This window comes from Pinus tabuliformis, chromosome 7 (assembly GCF_031772625.1).
Source record: "Pinus tabuliformis cultivar Carrire ecotype Pingquan chromosome 7, CPIR1, whole genome shotgun sequence".
NCBI classification, from domain to species: Eukaryota; Viridiplantae; Streptophyta; class Pinopsida; order Pinales; family Pinaceae; genus Pinus; species Pinus tabuliformis.
In genome coordinates this window covers 1,637,179,651-1,637,200,620 of record NC_142293.1, presented here as the reverse complement: position 1 = coordinate 1,637,200,620, position 20,970 = coordinate 1,637,179,651, and the positions used below count along the sequence as shown (strand labels likewise).

Below are 20,970 nucleotides of genomic sequence, written 5' to 3'. Positions count from 1 at the left end.
GCTAGTGGCAGAAAAAGTATCAACTCCAACAGTTCCTATTTCAGTATTTTGCTTTGCTTTCTTGGCATTATGCTGCTCTAACATCTCAAGGGCCAAGGCTGCTTGGTATTTGACATTGTCGTCAACCTTGCCGCAAAGACCTATATCATGGCCAGGTATTTGTGCAAGGTGGAACTTGAATCTATAAATGCCTCCACTACATTCCTTTTTGCAAAATTTACAAAGGAGCTTGGATTTTCCAGGAATCTTGTCACAATAAGCCCAAGCAAAGTCCATCTCTCTCGGCATTGTTGTTGCTTTGAACTTGTGTTTAATTTGTGGCTTCTGTTAAGATTTGGAGTCGTGGCTTCTATTTAATTTGTGGCTCCTGCGAAAGACAGCAAAAAATCAAATTTAAAAATGATCCAAAAATTTAAAATATGCTAGAAATTTAAAAATTAAATGAAGACAGATGTCATTAAAGTTGTAAACATATAGAAATGTTGCCTTTCAATAAAAGCAGAACCCTGTGCTTGGAATCTAGATTATTTCTCTCTCTAGTGTACTTGTGCTGGGGTTTATTTTTCTCTGTAGGGCTGCACCTCTTTTGGCTGCCCTACTGTTGTTTAACAGTTAACTCTTTCTTCGGTCATGGATGAGAGCATTAGTAGTTCAAATATAAGGCAGATTCAAGAAGACATGGTCAACATAAGGGCCAGACCATGATTTATGTGAAGATGAAGGGACTTCTGCTGAACATACTGAGTTCCAACTTCCAACTGTCAACCTGAACAGAGAGTGTTTACCTAGGAAAGTAGGGCACCTCCAATCCAGAGAAGGAATTTTGATAATATTAAGTTCTCAGCTCTGAGATCCAATTTCTGTTGTTTTGATAGTTTTTCGACATAGGCACGTCTTCCACATAAGCAGACCATATGGTCATGTATCCAGGTGTAAGGTGCATTCACTTGTTGGACAAGAACGGTTAGATATGATTCCAATTTATCGAGTTGTGGCTTGATAATCCAGTGCCTTACTTTAGGATATGCGCAAGTCATTTCGAATTCGATGGCAGTGGGATGATGGTGCTAATGCAATTGCGGTGTGATGATAAATTCAAAAGGGAATTATGCTCAGTACGTCATCTAAGGGGAGCAAAATTATGGATGGATATGCTTCAGGATAGAGGTGAGCCTCAACATGATCTTTCTGAAGGTGGCACTCTCAGTTTGTGTACCCCCTGAGTAGCTTAGCTTTCTTATTTAAACAAGGCAGAGGAGGGATTGGAGGTTCAAAACTTCAATGCACCCGTCTAATGGTAGCTGGCCAACAATCGTCTTGGAACCAAGGTAAATTTTCTTTTGGATGCAGCTTTATAGTATGGGTCTGTGTGTTTATGCTGCAGAGGTATAAGCCTGGGTTGTGTGATCATAGTAATCTAGTGAAATTCGAGCCTCCCACTAGGTCTTCTCTTCCTTGTTATTTGGTTTGAGGTTGGGTTGTTTGATTCTCGTTCCTCAACAGAGTTTAATATTGTATTGTCTGTGTTGAAGGGACACAAGGATTTAGACTGTTAAGTTTATAATATATATGTTAAAAGTTAAAAGTTAAACCTTAATATGTCAAGTCACTGTCAATACCGAATACGTAACTGTTCAAACTTCACGCAGGTTACCTCGGTCCTCAAGGCTGAAGGCGGCTCACGCAGGTACTCAGCAATCCAGCTCTGCGGAATACGTAACCGTTCAAACTTCACGCAGGTTACCTCGGTCCTCAAGGCTGAAGGCGGCTCACGCAGGTACTCAGCAATCCGGCTCTGCGGCGTCGAATGCGGCTCTGCGGACTCGGGACTATGAATAAAATGACTGTAACTCGGCCCCTTTTCCACAGAGATAGCAGTCCCGTGCAAGGTTGTTTGTATAGTCTTCTAAACCGGCAGCAGGTCGACCCCTTTTCTTAATACTCAACCTACACAAAAGACTGTATATTTATATCAGTCCACTCAGCCAACAGACCAGGGAGTTCATGGTCACTACAACAGGTATAAACTCGGCATAATATGATGACAACTTAGCCAGTGAATTGTGACCCTTTCCAGCAACTCGTGCAGCATACTAGGATGAATTCGGGCCTCTAAAATAACTGGACTCGGCCTGACTTTAACACTCAGCTCTCAGCTAGCAAGGAAGGTATACTTGGCCAACAAAGAGAGATGCGCCCAGCCTCTTGGTATGGTAACCTCAGCCTGAAATGAGAAAGAAATTCAGCGCCAATCGAACGCCTTACTGCCATAATCCGAAACCCAAAACCCGATAAAAAAAACTGGCGGGACTCGCCAAAAAAACGCAGAATCGGCTAAATCGCCAGACTCACGAGTCAAACTCGCGTTGACCACGAGTCAAACTCGGTCAACGCGAGTTGACTCGCAGAGTTTCCAATCGGATCGTTTAGCGTCGAGCCGAGTATGGCTCGCGATTAATCGCCAAAGTCGGCGATTCCTGTTTCACTGATTAGGACAAATTGGATGTAGCTTCAAACTTTGGTGTTTGGAAAGCCAAAATTTCTTTGTTGCTAGAGGAGAATGGTCTCAAAGAATATGTGACTAGTGTTGTAGCCGTATTGACAGATCCAAAACAGCTCATAGCGTACAAGAAGAAAGATGCGGAGGCAAGAGGAATAATCCTTGACAGGGTTAAGGATCATATAGTTCCACATATCGCAGATTTGGATACAACGAAGAAGATGTGGGATGTCATTCTAAATTTGTACTAGAATGCTACTATGAACAGGGAGCTGATTCTCATGGAGAAGCTTAGAAATACCAGAATGAATTAGGGTGAAGATGTTGTTAGCTACCTCACTAAGCTTAGACTTGCTAAGGTGAGTTAATAGTTGTCAAAGATCAATTAACTGATAATGAACTCGTGAGAACGACCTTGATCGATTTCTCAAAGCAGTGGTATGTGTTCATTCAAGTGATCAATGGATGAGATAGACTACCGAGTTGGGATTGACTGTGGAGCAATTTGACTCAGGAGGAGTTTAGACAGAGTCTTGTCAATGGGAGTAGTAGCAACAAGTGCCCTAGAAGGGTGAGGATGACGAGAATGTGGCCCTAGCAGGAAAGGGCAAGGCCAAGAAGGCCTCTAGCAAAGGGTCCAAGGGAGGAGAGGAGAAAAGGGACTTGAGTAAAATCAAGGGCTTTGGTTTTGATCAAAATGGTCACTATGTTAGTCAATGTTTGAACCGAAAGAAAGGGTGACAAGAAGAAGAAAGGGAAGCAATAGACAACAAATTCAACAAACATTGACGAGCTATCTTCAAGATTAGAGGATGACTTTGCTCTCATAGCTCGCCTCTCTAGCTCTACATCTACAGGTGTTTGGTATATTGACAGTTGAGCGTCATGTCACATGACAAGAGTTAGATAATACTTTTCCGGTTACCAAGAAAAGTAGACTGGCTTCCAGATTCAGATGGGAAATAGGTCCAAGTGCATTCCAGTTGGGGGAGGGACAATTACCTTTCAGAGGGAGTTAGACAGACGTACTCATGCTATAGTTGTGTTGCATTGGCCAGGTTTAGGCATGAATATGATTTCAGTTTTAGCTCTTCAGGAGAAGGCATATGATGTCTACTTTCGAGGGTTGAAGGTGTACATTAAGCACCATGATTGGAAATCAGTGAAACAGATTGGGGTAAGGAGCAACAAGTTATATAGGTTGCAGTTGGATTCTCCAAAGGCACTAGCAATAGTAGTAGTAGCAGAGACATGGGAGAATTATGGCATATGAGGATGGCACACATCTATCATGGAGTACTCAGATTGTTCAGGGAGACTGTGATGAGAGTTCCAAAAATTAGCACAGAACACGATGATGTGTGTAGAGGGTGTGTACTTGGGAAGTTTGCGAAAGCAACGTTTCCAAGGAGTGACAGTAGAGCCAAGGGTGTGCTTGAGTTAATACATTTTGATATATGTGGCCCATTGTCTACGAAATCTCTCAAGGGTTATGATTATTTAGTAACATTCATTGATGACTTCTCCAGGAAGACCTGTATATACTTATTGAAGACAAGGGACGAAGTCTTCAGTCGCTTCAAATAGTTTGAGGCTCTTGTGGATAACTCGACATGAAACAAGATAGAGGTTCTTTGTATTGATAATGGAGGTGAGTATGTGGAGAAAACCTTTAAGGAGTTCTATGCGAAGCAGGGTATCAAGAGAGAGTGGACAACTCCATATAATCCACAACAAAATGGTGTCGCTAAGAGGAAGAACAAGATGATAATTGGATGTCATGTCCCCAGTAAATAATTTTTCCAAGTACAATCCTCAAATTTGTAATTTTGGTGATGGATAAATATTTCGACAAATATACTTAGGAAAAGTGGGTTGCGGGGGCTCAATTTAGATTTTGGAGAAAAAATAAGGCTAAACTTAGGAGAAAAGAAAAAGTAAAGTGGTAATGAGTTGTGGGGGCCACTCAAAAGGGAAAATCGAACCACAAGGAAGAAGTGAAAAAGGGAGGTCAAAATTGGCGGAGCCCATAGGGAATATATGAACAACAATTATAAAAGGGAGAGAAGAGTCTCATTTTGGACATATTTTTGGCATTTTATTTTCAAAACTAGAGAGTTTGCTTGAGCTGCTTAGCCAAGTTAACCAATGTTGTTTAGCACAAGGAATTTCCAAGCGGGAATTCCACCTCTTCTTCGGTGAACTTCGAGTGTCACCCTATGAGAGAATTTGAGAGCAAAATTCTGCCATTGGAGAGCCAATTCACAACATATCTTCAACTAGTGCAAATTTCAAGAGGACGTAGAAGAGGAATTTGTGGAGCTTAGGGGAGTAGCTAACAGGTGGAATTTGGGCTGGAGAATTTGCAAAAAATTTCCTTAGGGGAGGATGAGTTTCTCTTGAGAATTTTCCGGGCTGACAGCACTGCTATTTAGAGGGCCAAATGTTTCCTTTATAGGGCTTGCGTAGGCATTTTCTGGGCGGCACGATACGACATAGAGGTTTGAAGAGGAGATTTCGAGCAAGAGTTGGGCTGAAGCTTCTCACTCATTCTCAGAAGAATTTTGCAAAGGAATTTATAGCAGTTTGAGGGAGGAAATTGGAACTATTGCAACAAAGATTTTGGGCTGGGCGCAAAACTCATCAGCGAGGGAATTTGGCACTATTTTGGGCATTCTGTGTCAATTGGAATTAGCCCACGAGATTTCTAAGCTTTTTTGGGTTTTATGAGAAGAGGCTCTAGTTAATTTGGCTAAATTTTCTGAGCACTTTTGAGGGCTAAAATAGAGGGTTGAAGCTAGCTAGCAACAACAATATTTCTGGAGCAGGGCGCAATAATTTGGGGAAGCCATTCTACCACTTGGGTCTGTGAGATTTTTCTGGGTTTTGTTGGTTGGGGTGTGAGAAGCCTCTCTCTAATTTTTCAGAATTTTTTGAGCAACTTTGAGGGTTAATATCAAAGTTTGCCTCTAGTAGCAGCAACAATAATTTCTGGGCAACGCGTTTGGGCCATCTCAGTTGGAGTTTCCACTTAGTTTCTCACTTGGGTATTGCATGCTTGTAGTAGCAAGCGCAGGTTCTATCATTTCACTCCATTGTACTCAGTTCCAACTTGAAATTTAATAAAATGGCTCAACACTTTTGCCTCATTTCTTTGGTGTACTGATTTGTGTTTGCATGGTGAAATTTTAATTGCTGTTGCTAGTGCATGTTCTGGTAAGTATGGTTAATTTTCCAATTAGGAACATTACAATGGTATCAAAGCATGATCTTGGCCAGCTATGGGGAAGCTAGCAAGATCATGGAGATGTAGATATGCATGCACAATTATTGTTGAAATTTATGAACATTCTAATGGCAAAAAAAGGGATGGAGTACACAAGGAATCATGGAGGAGATCCTCAGAAACAATGAAAAGATGATAAAAAACAATGAGGAGATGTTAGAGATGTTAGCCCAATTGTGTATCAGTAAGGAAATAAAACTGAGCTATCCTTATCCTTATAACAGAGACACTAGAGGTGTGCATGCCACGAGAGTGAAGCCATCTATACCATGTGGGGAAAGTTAGCAGATCAGAACAATAAACCTCCTCGAAAGGAGTGGACAGGACAAGAGCAGTTAGATGATGGGTCTGGGAGGAGACCTTACTTCAGATTGTGGGGCCTAGGATGCAGGTACACTGACAACGAGCCTGAGGAGGAGGTTGAGCAGGAAGTTGAGGGCACACAAGAGTGTGAGGAGCATGTAGATATACCCAACATGATGTAGGAGTCACCCTTGTTGGAGATCCCTTTTGCTAGCTCCAGTTGACACCTTAGTTGAGAGAGTAGATCATACATTCAAAGGGCCATCTGTTGATGAGGTGCCACCCATATATTAGGTGTCGTCAGTTGATGAGGTACCCAGGGTCGTGTTTGAGTTGTCAGGTGATTGCAACCCATAACAGATTGGTGAGTTGCCGGGAGACATATCCATTGACGAAGTGCCAACAAGCACAAAGTTATCCAAAGCTGCGACAGAGTTTGTAGATGGTAGATACGTATAATTGATTGTTGAGGATGTTGTGCATGATGAGCTATTTTTTGGGGGGGGGGTAGTTAGTGGCTCATGTTGAGTCCATGGTGGAGGAGGATAAGTAACCATTCTTGGAGTCAATCATTGATGAGGGCCAGACAGGTGCATCAACAGCCAACAGAGTTGTTGTACTTTCAGACGACAACCCTCTTTAGGCACATATCGATGGGGCTTGTAGCATTGTTGGGTTGCCTCTGCACGTTAGTGAGAGAGAGGCTGCTTTACCTACGCAGATTATATGTGTTTACCTGACTAGCGAGAAGAGGCAACATGAGTTGTGCAGGGTGCAACATTCACAGGATAGAGGGCTTGTTCCGGGTATGGGTGTTCGTGCATCCAATCCCTCTCTTGGGGTTGGATGGTGAGAGATATTGAGTTGGTATCCGGTGGAGCCGGCTAGATGCCTGGATATTTCCATGGTTAGGAGCATAGTCCAACAAGAATCGTGGGTTACTAGTGGAGCCGGCTAGATGCCTGGATATTTCCATGGCCAGGAGCATAGTCCAACAAGAATCGTGGGTTACTAGTGGAGCCTGAGGGCTAGATAGTTGTTGGGATCCACGAGGGATTTCCCGCTACAACGTGGGCTTGGTTAGTGATGGTATTAGTGGCGCGATGAATTCGGTGATTGAATTCCCACACACTTTAAGATCTCCATTAGCACTAGTGACAGGTTGGATTGATAGGAGAGCATGCAGACTTCGCGAGTTGTCCGGGCATCTTGGGCGTACATGGGATTGTAGGGTGATCAACATACTTTGGTAGGAGTTTGTCGGAGGAGGTGGTATTGGCAGGCCACTAGATAGTGCCTTGTTTGGGGCCAAGGACTCTCCATAGTTAGTTGGGACACAATGGTCACCGAGGAGCAACATAGTGGTGGCATCGCCATTGGTACATAGAGAGATTCACCTCTTGGGTCTCTCTGGGGGAGTTTGGAGGGGAGATCCATGCATCAGAGGGTACGGTGATGCGATAGTGGAGGTGGTGATGCTAGTAGGGTGTAGGCCGATGTGTGCTATCTCAGCTTAGGCCATGGCATCCAGTGGTGTGTAGGAGCATACAACGTTGAGTAGTGGTTTGTAGGTGGGCATGGAGATAGATGGTGGTGTGTTGTAGTGTGTTGGTTTGCGTTATGGAGTAGGAGGAATGACTCACATTGCATTGAGTACATGCGAGGAGTTTCAAGTACTATTACAGCCACAATATGAGACGGTACAAGATGGTACAATAGTAGCAGGGGGTATCCAGTGGTGTACAGGGATACGCTGCAGTGTATAGTGGCATGCTAAGGAGTACATGGATACTCGGTGGTATGCATGGGTGTATGGTGCTGCACAGTGTGGTCTTGGAGTGTTGCCTCCAAAGAGACTTATGTGTTGGAAATGTGTTCATTACTGGGGGGGGTGAATCAATAGTGACTGTGTTTCTTAACTTTTAAAATCCTTTCCAATTACTGCAACACAATCTTCATTAACCCATTTGTAGATTAAATCATATAACAAAACAAACAAGAACCATGAGAAATAACTAAAGGAACATGCACAAGAAGACACAAGAATTTTCTGGTGGAAAAACCTTCTTTGGGCAAAAAACCACCCTATTGCTTCCGCGCTGCTCAAATAATTATATTAATCATCAAGCAATTCAATTACATAGAATAAATATAATGGATACTATCAATGAGAACTATGATCCTCATCTCACGACTCTACAGAGACCCATCTGATCAACAAGCCTTGCTCAACACCCATTGGACTTATGAAGAAATTTGTTCTCTATTTGATTTTGCCGGAGCACCCACTCCACTCTTCTATGTGACCCTCGTTTCACAATATTTCAGACTGGAGTCAATCTAAATCACTCAACTAGAACAACACAACAACCTCTAGCAATATAGGCTCAAATCAATATAGAAAACTCACTGAAAACTAATCTGCACAACTCACTCAATCACTGCAACAATCCAATCAACAATACATGCAACATACATAAAAGATAATCTGCTGAAAACATGATAAGCAAGTATGAAGGAAATGATCTACAATCCTTCCTACTCCTTTACCATACTACTACATAAGATCTTGGCTGAAACAAAGTTTTGTTGCCATCTTCTACCACTATGATTTGCTGAAGATATTCTACATAAATTTATGCATAGTTTGCACACACCACTCTTCACTCACTCACACTCTCCAAGCTCACACAACCATCACACTTTCTTTTCAAGTGAACCAACCAAATAGACTCATGCATGATCTCCATCTATCTGTAGTTTTATGAAATAATTAAAACAATTAATTCCAATTAAGAAGTGGAGCTCTGTTCATATGCTGGAAGAGGTTCGATTCATTGCTTCTTGACTCAATCAAGCCACTAACTTCACCTACTAATGAATATTCTCTTGTAATCATCTTCTAGAAGCACAATAACCTTTTTTCGACCTTTACATGATGAGTCCCAAACAAGCCGAGACAGAAAAACAAATAAACACTTGATGAGCGCGAGAAATGCAGAGGAATTTTTCTTGAAAAACCTTTAGCCACTCCCACAACAGAGGATCCATACGACTGGAACTCCTCAGTCGCTCCCATAGCCCTGCAAGCCAACGACTAGAGTTTTCATCCACTCCCATAGGCTTGCTTCCATGCGACTGTGGCTAAAGATGGTAAAAAATCAATCAACTCAGCTCAGAAACTGCTCCACCCTCTTCCAGAGCTTGACAAGCCTTTGTAGGACCTCTAGAAGTCACTGACACCTCTGCAACACTCCAACATTCCACTGTAGCAACTCCATCATCATCACAAGTCAAACTAGGTTGACTTGAATGCCATCCATCAACTACTCCAACACTCAAGCCATCAAACTTCACCACAACTACTCCAACATCTGCAACCATCAATGATAAACCCTGCAATTGATCATACAAGCTGAAAACCATCCATACACACACCAAGTACCATAAGCATGACTTGACAGTCTCCAATACTGTCAACTAGGTGTAGTAGCTCCACAACCTGCCAAGGCATCCACACACCAACCAACAATGTGCACTAAAATCTGCAATCACCAAGCTAAGGTCCGCAAGTAATGAACCATGTGCATAAACAATCACATACTTCCAGGTTGACATCAATGCCAACCAACACCAAAGCATCCTCCAACACCAATGCTACTAGGTTGACTTCAATGCCAACCAGACAACTGATCCATAATGTCAACAATCTCCTGCTTTGGCATTGATGGCAATCCCAGCTAAACCAACCAATTAACCTCTGAAAAATTCGTCATTCACTCCCCCCTTGACATCAATGGCAAAGGGCTTAGCTCATCCAAGAAAGCATAGCTGAAAGAACACTACTCCCCTTGGACACTAGCTGTGTCTCAACAAGCAACAACAATTATAACCATCAACATAGTGTGGACATCCACATACCATAACCAACAAAATAGCAACACATCATATGCACCAGCAAGGTCAGATCATGCTCTCCATGGCAGCATGACATCAAACAATAGTAGTAATGGCTCTCTTTCTCTTGAAGCAGCAACAACAAATTTCTCCATGAACCTCTCTCAACCAGCAACAACAACACTTAAATCAACAACAACATCAATGTAGTATGAGTAGCAACAACAAACCATGTCTGATCAACAACAGAAGACTGGGTATGCTCCCCCTGAGCATCATCATCCTGTAACCAATGCCTTCTAGTTGAAGGCTACACCTCAAGAATCAAGAGACTGGCTACACAATATCACTGATATACAATACATGACTGAAATAGCACCCATCAACCCATATGAATGGCTGCCCTCATCAATGAATAATACACATCAAAACTTTCTCTCCAACATGACCATGACCAATGATATACAATACAATGTAGTACATGGCTGTATAATGAAATACAAGGCTATAAAATGACTATGACGTGATATACAATAGCCCAAAGATGGTTGCAACAACTCATAACGATACTAACTTGTCAGGACTCATAACCTTCCTGTCACCAACTCATGACAGTATAAACTCAATGACATGAACACTTGATTACATGGCTTCATAAACAAGATACATGATTGAAGCTGATGAAGTACAATATGAAGCAGGTGGTTGTTACATAATGACCAAAACTCATGCCTCTCCCCAAGACATACTCAAATAAGCTCCTTGACCAGCACTGCAAACATTTTGGCCAATCAACAAGATGAAGAATGATCTACTATATATATAAATCACATCATTTATACAACCATCCAAGTGCATAGGATAGATCCATCTATATCAAGGCACCATCATCTAGCAGCAAATGAAGTGGTAGTAGCAGTAACCAATCATCATGAGATATGAAAAGATGGGGAGGAATAACATATAATCATGACATCAACTGAGCAACATAAAACTCCAATCTGTAACATCAACATTAATATAACCCATGAACTTGCAACTACAACATATGACTATCATCTCACATCATCCATGATGCATCAAGCCAAACTCATCTATATGATGGCAGCAATAAGTATGTCAAAAATATGACCATCATTTGTAGCAACAATCATCCACTCAAAGTAGCAGGAATCAAATCAACACATCTCACATCATGAGGTATGCCCCAAACTATTGTGGCAGCAAACATGGATCCATGAAACAATAAATCTGATCAGCAAAAACTCCAACTAGTACCAACATATCATGTCACCGGTAAGCACCAAATCATGTATGCATAATGCCAACAATTAAGCAACAACTAATAATCGTCAACTTGGACTAGCACTAAACTTGTAGCAAGATTTGTCAATAGAAAAACCAGCAACAATGATCCATAAAGAGATCCACCAGAAGTACCATAAACATAGTAACATCAACTAAACTCCTCAGTGGTGCCAACCAACAAGACATAGGTGATTGATCATGCAATAATGTGACCAATACATCACATCATATGTGGCAAAAACCATCAATAATAGAAAATCCATAGGCATGCATAAGAAGTATAAATACCATCAACATAACTGAACACTTTTTTTCTCATTTGCAAACATACTATGGCTTCTAATCATTGGAACTAGTGCATGAATGCTCAAAACAACTATCAATCTGAAAATAATCAGTTGCATGCAACTGATACAAGACTATGGAGAATCATACTAGTCATATAAGCTCAAGTTCAACTCAACCTCTAATAGCTCCTACAATAGTCAATGTTAGATAAACATATCATCATGAGAAATATAACAACATCCTCCAAACAATCTCATGGACCATGATGCCATCAATAAACCACTAGGAAATGAAAGCATGTGAGAAGCTCCCCCTGCACGTGCCATCTCTAAATAATCTCTTGCATCAATCAACTGCCAATACTACAAAATCATGCAACATAATTCTTATTCAAACTTTCAATATGACAACACTTATAATGATCTGCATGCAATCCATAATGCAACCATATGCTCCTCCTGAGACCATGTAGGCCTCAATTTTTAGTGGGAGTGATATGCTTCTTTCTTCTCCAAATTTTGTGAGGTTTATCCTTGGCATGCATATTCTTATTTGGCTTCTTGACTGATTGGTTTTGCATGGCTTTCTTCCTTTGATTTGGTTGCTTGAAACACATGGGAAGTTTGCAATCCTTGGCCTTATGGCCCAAATTATCACAAACATAACATCTAATGTGCCCAAGAAATGTAGGAAAACGTTCAGATCTTTTGCTGATCTGATTTCTACTCCTTGATCCATAGGTCCTACAATCAACCAAATCATTACATAAGAAACAATACCCATAAAAGAAATTTTTATACCTGGAAACTGATGGGACTGATCTTTGAGGATCCTCCTTCTTTGGCTGCTTATTTTGCTTGAAATGATTTATCTTATTGTTCCGGCAATTGGCTGAAATGTGCCCAAATTTTTGATAGTTAAAACACTTAACATTTCTCATATCCTTGCCAAATTTTTGGGCTCTTGACCTGGCACTCGATTTTTCTAGCGATTTCCGTCCTTGCTGCTCAAACTTTCTATTTTGGCCTCTTCAACTACTACCTTATTGGTTCTCTTGATGCTCTTTTCTAATTCGGATTCTAATTTCTCACTGTGGCTGATACGATTCTTGAGCTGGCTACCAATCTCCTCTTCAATTCTCTTTGCTTTCTCCAACTTATATTTCAAATCAGAAATCTCTTCTTTGAAAGTATGCTCTCTCTCTTCAAGAATCTGAAGAAGTTTCTTTATATCTTTGTTCTCCATCTTAAGATCTTCAATCAACCTTGCTTGAGCTTTGTTTTTGGCTTCAAGTGTCACTATTCTTTTAATCTCTTCACCTTCTGATTCTTGCAATGGAAACACATCTTTCTCACTTCTTGAGGAATCGACTTCAAAACTTTGTTCATCCACCTCTTCAATAACCCCAAAATCATCATCACTAGAATGGCAAGGAAAATGTCCATGACTGAAAACACTGTTGCCATACCTTTTACTAGCATAATAGGTTCTCCGGGTTTCGTAGCATTCTTGGATTGTTTGCAACTTTTCTTTTTTTGAGTTTGCTTCTTATTCTTCGCCATAATCCCACAATCTTCTCTCAAGCGATCAAGCTTAACCGAGAGAACCGTGCTCTAATACCAATTGTTGGAAATGTATTCACTACTAAGAGGGAGGGGGGGCGGCATGGGTGAATCAATAGTGATTGTGTTTCTTAACTTTTAAAATCCTTTTCAATTACTGTAACACAATCTTCATTAACCCATTTGTAGATTAAATCATATAACAAAACATATGAGAACCATGATAAATAACTAAGGGAACATGCACAAGAAGACATAAGATTTTTCTGGTGGAAAACCCTTCTCCGGGCAAAAACCACCGTGCTGTTGCCGTGTTGCTCAAATAATTATATTAATGGTCAAGTAATTCAATTATATAAAATAAATATAAATGGCTACTATCAATGAGAACTATGATCCTCATCTCACAGCTCTACAAACACCCATCTGATCAACAAGCCTTGCCCAACACCCATTAGAATTACGAAGAAATTTGTTCTTTTTTGATTTTGTTGGAGCACCCACCATGCTCTTCTATGTGATCCTTGTTTCATAATATTTCAGACTGGAGTCAATCTAAATCGCTCAACCAGAACAACACAACCTCTAGCAATATAGGCTCAAATCAATATAGCAAAATCACTCAAAACCAATCTGCACAACTCACTCAATCACTGCAACAACAATCGACAATACATGCAACTTACATGAAAGATAATCTGCTAGAAACATGATAAGCAAGTATGAAGGAAATGATCTACAATCCTTCCTACTCCTTTACCATACTACTGCATAAGATCTTGGTTGAAACAAAGTTATGTTGCCTTCTTCTACCACTGTGATTTGCTGAAGATATTCTGCATAAATTCTTGCATAGCTTGCACACACCACTCTTCACTCATTCACACTCTCCAAGCTCACACAACCATCACACTTTCTTCTCAAGTGAACCAACCAAATAGACTCACGATCTCCATGAATTTGTAATTTTATGAAATAATTAAAACAATTAATTCCAATTCTGAAGTGGAGCTCTCTTCATATGCTGGAAGAGGTTCGGTTCATTGCTTCTTGACTCAATTGAGCCACTAAATTCATTTACTAATGGATATTCTCTTGTAATTATCTTCTAGAAGCACAATATCCTTTTTCTGACCTTTACATAATGAGTCCCGAATAAGCCGAGCTTGAAAAACAAATAAACACTTGACGAGCGTGAGAAATGCAGGGGAATTTTCGTGAAAAACCTTTAGCCACTCCCACAACACAGGTTCCATGCGACTGGAACTCCTCAGTCGCTCCCATAGGTCTACAAGCCAGTGACTGGAGCTTTTCATCTGCTCCCATAGGCTTGGCTCCATGCGACTATGGATAAAGATGGTAAAAAATTAGTCAACTCAGCTCAGAAACTACTCCACCCTCTTCCAGAGCTTGACAAGCCTTTGTAGGACCTCTGGAAGTCACTAACACTTCTGCAACACTCCAACAATCCACTGTAGCAACTCCATCATCATCACAAGTCAAACTAGGTTGACTTGAATGCCATCCATCAACTACTCCAACACTCAAACCATCAAACTTCACCACAACTACTACAACATCTGCAACCATCAATGACAAACCTTGCAATTGATCATACAAGCTGAAAATGATCCATGCACACACCAAGTACCATAAGCATGACTTGACAGTTTCCAATATTGTCAACTAGGTTTAGTAGCTCCACAACCTACTAAGATATCCACACACCAACCAACAACTTGCACTAACATCTGCAATCACCAAGCTAAGGTCTGCAAGTAATGAATCATGTGCATAAACAATCACATACTACCAGGTTGACATCAATGCCAACCAACACAAATGCTACTAGGTTGACATTAGTGCCAATCGAACAACTGATCCATAATGCAAACATTATGGATGGGGATACCATACATACCTTTGGGTGTAGTTCACCCAGGATCGATGAGGACACAGATGAGCGACATTTGTGGTATCCATGGGGACTCATACGCCTGTCCCTCTTCTACATTGCTTGTAGGTACAAATTGGCTGTTGTCCTTTGACACTTTGGGCACGATCAACAAGGTACAAGGAGCTTACTTGAGATATTTGGATGGGACTCAGTGCATGAGGGGAGAGACTTCTCAACAGTGGCATTGGGTCAGCGCACGAGCTAACAGGTACAGGTTTGGGGTGTGTGTGGTTTGCTGCGGAGGTAGCATATGTTCCACCCTTGATTTCACACTTAAGGGGATGCATGACACATTTTGGCAAGGCACTCTGAGGTAATGCAAGAGCATATACAACAGGTTCTTGACCTTTCTTACAGGAAGATGTTTAGTCCTTAGGTAGTATCGAGGTGCGCTTTCAAGAGCTAGGATAACAAATCCCATGGTGTGGTATGGCAGGATAAAAGCAATTTTGCATGCACTAGATTGATTCGTGATGTGTGGAGTCAATATATCGATTGCATGCAAGGAGCAAAGATGTGGGGCAGGTGGATTTCAGTAGTCGTTAAGACTATGCCGCAACAAATTTGGTTATGGGATCCAGGGATTCAGTTGGTCGATAGGGCAATCCGTTTCATAAGGAGCAGGACCATAGAAGAGGGTGATCTAACTCCCTTTGTGGTTGACACATGGGGAATTGCTAAGGTGTTAATTTTAGGTGTGTTCGATGCTAGAGCAATTTATTTAATTTCTTTTCCATATTAGCAATCACATCAACATAAAGTAAACTACAAATAGAACATAAATATAAATCGCAGAAGACAAGCCAAGACAAGAGGACACAAGATGTGGCACTAGCCAGGGACAAACCCCACAATGTATGGGGAAACCCTTGATCAATTCTTCTTTTATGTTCTTCAAAGTTCAGCAGAGAAAGAGAGAGAGAGAGATAATACATTTACAACAGAAGTCAACACTTTGACTTATCTAGATCTAGCATAGATCATTTCGTATACGATGAGATTAGTTGAAGACATTCTGCTTCAACTGATTCTCCAAGGTGACTCCTTCACCTATCATCGTGTTGCATCTCGTCCATTTGCTGCACCTTACCATGTAGCACCATCATGCATCATCATGCTGCTCATGATCACACTGCCCATACATCATGCGGTCCATGATCTACATCATACTGCCCATACTTATGATTACATTTATCTTGATACTGTCCATGCTCCATGTATCATTGTGCTGCCCATGCACATGATCTCATACATCACGCTGCTGCCCATGCTCCATGTATCATACATCATGCTGCTCATAACGCTGCCTGTCATGCTGGCCATGCTATCCTTCTGTTGCTTCATTATGGAGTTCATATACATATCAGCCTTAGCTGCTTGCTATGGCTTGCAGCCTAGCAAAGTAGCTAGGCTATAGTTTCACGCAATCCCATTATACACAGCGTATATGTAACCATGACCGCGTTTACCTCTTCATCACTGTGGCTTGATGACAATGGCACCCTGGACTTCCTGACCAGCGTATATACACGACTGTGACTGCCCAGTGTATAACCGTTCTTGAAGTTGTTGCGTATCCACTTGCGTGTATTACTATGCGTTATATCATGTGACTGTGTTCATATTACAGCGTGTTCCCTTGCTGCCTCATCATGTGATTACAATGTGTTCCCTTGTTGCCTCATCATGTGACTGCATTCACATTACAATGTGTTCCCTTGCTGCCTTGACAGCGTTCCATCATGTGACTGCGTTCACATTACAGCGTGTTCCCTTGCTGCCTCATCATGTGACTGGGTTCACATTACAACGTGTTCCCTCCTTTGATTGCGTTCCATGTATACTGCCTTCATTACTTGAGTGCCTTGACTGCGTTCATATGTTCATATGTGTTGCCTTGATTCTGCGTTCATATGTGCTGCCTTGACTGTGTTCATTCGCTTGAATTGGACAGCGTATAGATGTCCCTTTAGGGCTTCGTATAGAAGCTCCCTTTCACTGTTTAGGGCTTGAACTCTGCGTATAGAACCTCCTTGTCTAGACAACATTGAGACTTCCTCCATTAGTTGAGTTTTATGTGTCTCCATGATTTGCGTTGGTAGGTTTTCATGACTGCGAAGGTAGGGCATCATTTTTGGGCCAACGTGTGTTTCTCTTGGTGTCTCACTCCTCCAAAAACCCAAGACGTGGAGAGGAGGAGATCACTCAAGAATTGTGTCCAAATGACATCAAATCCTCTTCTATTTATACCAAAAACGTATAGGTTGAATAGACATGACGTTTGGGCTTCTTGAGCCTATGTAAGAGCTGGTCGGCTTGATAATAATTACATAATCAAAATAAATTCATATCTCCATAAATACTTATTGGAATCAGATGATCTTTGGATCGATCCTACACCTCTCGACGAGAGGGATCCAATAAAAATATCAACTGCCATAAATAAGCTGATCCACATGGAGTTTGGCCCTAGTTGCCAATTTTAACGTAAGGCCTCCATTGTATGGCGAGGCAGGTTTTTCCAGTTGCAGCTCAGGATCGAGATTAGCAATGGATGGGTAGATATTGACATCATAGAGATACCTGGGTAGGATGAGCTTGGCCTTCGTCGTTATTTTGCCACCAGGTTTTAGGGTAGGAGGATACAATGTGCGCATGATTGGCAGTCTGTTAGAGTCAGAGTAGCGCAACGACATCATGGTGGCACCCTTTTGAGGCTAGTATGGAATCTAGGCATCACAGGACTTGGGCAACGTAGCTACCCTTAGGGATGAGCTAGTTTCTATAGGGGAAGATCATGAAGGACTTCCATTGGGCTTTAGTGATACGTTGATGACATGGTGGACTTCACTAGTATGGCAGGATATCTAGTAGGAGGAGGTTAAGGGGAACACATGCAGACAAGGGTTCATCTCCACAGGGATTGGGTTGCATTTTCAAGAGTCTACTCTTGAAGTGCACGAGATCATTTACTTAGGAGGGCAACTTCTCGTGGGTCTACTAAGGATTTTACATCGTTAGGGTGCTCTACTTATGCAGAGGGCTTCTGGCGATTTTATCTTATGGGACAATGAGTGGAGAAAATGAGGCTATTCATGGGTCAGGATGGTTTGGGACCTTGGTGTCATGATATTTATTCATGTGGTGGTAGTGTTGCAGCAAAGAGTAGTTTAGTCACTAGTGGCGCATTTGGGACCCTGGCATTAGCTAGGCTAGTGTATAGAGTGCAACATAGGGTGATATTGGTTGAGGAGAAGCAATTTTTGGCGGGGAGGGCTGTCATGTCCCCAATAAATTGCAGGGATAAATTGCAGACTTTGAGTGCAGAGTTTCTTTCTCATTTGATCGAGTTTGGCTAGACTTTTTTGACTATTTTGGGCTGACTTTGACCAGCATTTGAGGTCAGTTTGTGGGCTGTTGACTGAGCTCTTGAAGTACAAATTTGATCGTTGACTTGGGACTGGTTAGGGCACGTTGATTGCTGTTGACTTTTCAGAATTGCAGACTTTATAACAGTTGACCAGATTTGACTTTTTCATCATTGGCATACTGATCTTTGTTTGTTGATTTGTTGGATAAGTCGAGGCCTTGAATTTGACTCATTGTACTCTCTGTTGAACATTTGAAAACAATCTAATAGAAGAAGAATTTTCAAAGGGTTTTACCCCTTGTGGAGTTTTTCCCTGGGCTTTGACCAAATTGGTGTCTCTTGTTGATGCTCTTGATTGTCTCTTATTGTCATTGCATTTACTGTTCTATCTTCAATTACTATTGATTATGGGAAGATAGGACCAAAATATCAGTAAAAATCGGCAAACATCGGCTAAGCCAAAAATCACGATTTCACAAAAAAAAACGGGATGTTCGTGACACTAGGGAAAATTGACCACAATCTTGTGAAGAATATCTTATAGTCTTTGAAATCTAATTTCATGCCATAGATTTTGCTTTGTATGATTTTGTGATTGTGTTAGTTTTTCTCTGAAGCCTACAATCTTGTTGTTTTATCTTACTAATTATCATGTTATGTTATGACTATAATGTTACATTGTTGTATTTTCCATGCTTCTACATATTGTTGTTTATGTTTGAATCAATCCGAGGATTAGGAAAGCATTCACTTTTCTAACATGAAGTATTGCTTTTATTTCACAACATGACTAAGGTTCAAGTTAGCTGAAAGAAAAAAAAAGTCACAAGTTTTGTTGACGCTGCTCCTTTCTGAACTTATGCTAGCAGTCTGTTTTCCTCATACATAAGGCATTTAAGGGGCGAATAAATGTTACAAACATTGGCATTAGGATGAAAGGCAAAAAGTCGTAAAAATCAAGAAAATATTGGTAAAAATCGACAAGCATCACCAAAATTAAGATACGATCAAAATATCAGTAAAATTCACGATAAAACCGGTATGTTTGTGACATTGGGGCAAATTGACCACAATCTTGTGCAGAATGTTGCATCTTCTTTGAAATCTCATTTCATGCCAGGGATTTTGCTTTGTATGAGTTTGTAATTGTGTTAGTTTTTTTCCGAAGCCCGCAATCTTGTTGATTTTTCTTACTAATTATCATGTTGGATTATGACTATAATGATACCAATGTGGAAAAAGTCGAAGTTAGGATTAAATCGGCAAGGGTCAAGAAGTTGAAAAAGTCGTTAAAGTCGGGAGTTTTTTGAAAAAGTCGGCAAAATTAAAAAAAAAAAATATCCACTTTTTAAAAAATCCCGACTTTTTCAATAAAATCCCATTTAAAAAAAAAAAAATTGTTAAAGAAGCTACCTCATTCACGATTTTTTGGAAAAAGTCTCGATTTAATCCCGACTCTTTCAATTGGGAAAAAACCGGCCAGCCAAAAAAATCGCATTTTGGGGATTTAATCCCGACTTTACCCACACTTCATGATACATTGTTTTATTTTCCATGTTTCCACGTATTGTGGTTTATGTTTGAATCAATCCGAGGATTAGGAAAGCATTCACTTTTCTAACATGAAGTATTGCTTTTATTTTGCCAAATTTATGAATCCAACTTGAAATGTGTGTTACTTGCAATAATGCTTTAATTTTTGCCAAATTTTCAAGTCAGTTGATATGAAACAACATTGCTATTGTAGGATTTATTGGTCAGTATTAAACAAATGGCCATGGAGCGAGCAAATACCGTTCAAGATGAATGTGTCAATGGCATATTTGGATTCAGAGTTCTTCGCACAATAGGTAATCAGGATTCAGTATTTGGCCTCGAAGATAAAAATATCACTAGACTTTAAATTATTTATTTTTATGGTACAAATTACAATATGTTTGTACATTTCCTCAACTTTCTCCTTTGCTTTGGGACACATCAAAGCTCATCTTATAGATGCATTTCATTCCTTCCTGTTATTCAGTGCATTGCTCTATGATTATACTTTGGTATGCACGTTAATCTTCTATAATGTTTAGAATAATTCCCTTTTTTGAATAATTATGCATGCCAGATGAATAGGAAAAGGAAGGATGATCCTATATCTAGCATTTTGTTCTTAAGACATGGTCAACCTTGATCATATAAATAAGACTAGGCTGGAATTTTAGCTTTAGTGTAGAACTTGAAGATTTGCTAATTAGATTTATCAATGTATTGAAGCAATGCATTTCAAAGGATATGCTGATACGGTGGGTGCCCCTTTACCTTTCGGGATGTGCACTTCCTTGAGAATGGAAAGGGGAAAACTCTCGATAGCATTGTTTTCAAAGTGCTACAACTTTTGATTCCCTACTGTACTGATGGAACGTATTTTATATTCGTTAAAATGTGTTCCCCCTCTTCAATGTTAATAATTGCTGCTTTATATTTATTATTTGTTCAATATTCTTGTTAAAC

The 20,970-nt window shown here is 40.6% G+C and overlaps 1 protein-coding gene across 1 annotated transcript in view; it reads left to right on the top strand.

The window, feature by feature from the left end:
- Positions 1-20,970, top strand: part of LOC149254635 (uncharacterized) — a 148,670-nt gene that overhangs the window by 41,910 nt on the left and 85,790 nt on the right. The window contains exon 3 of the mRNA XM_089460200.1: positions 20,219-20,321. Coding sequence (XP_089316326.1) covers positions 20,219-20,321 — 103 coding nt within the window. The remainder of the gene's footprint in view (positions 1-20,218; positions 20,322-20,970) is intronic.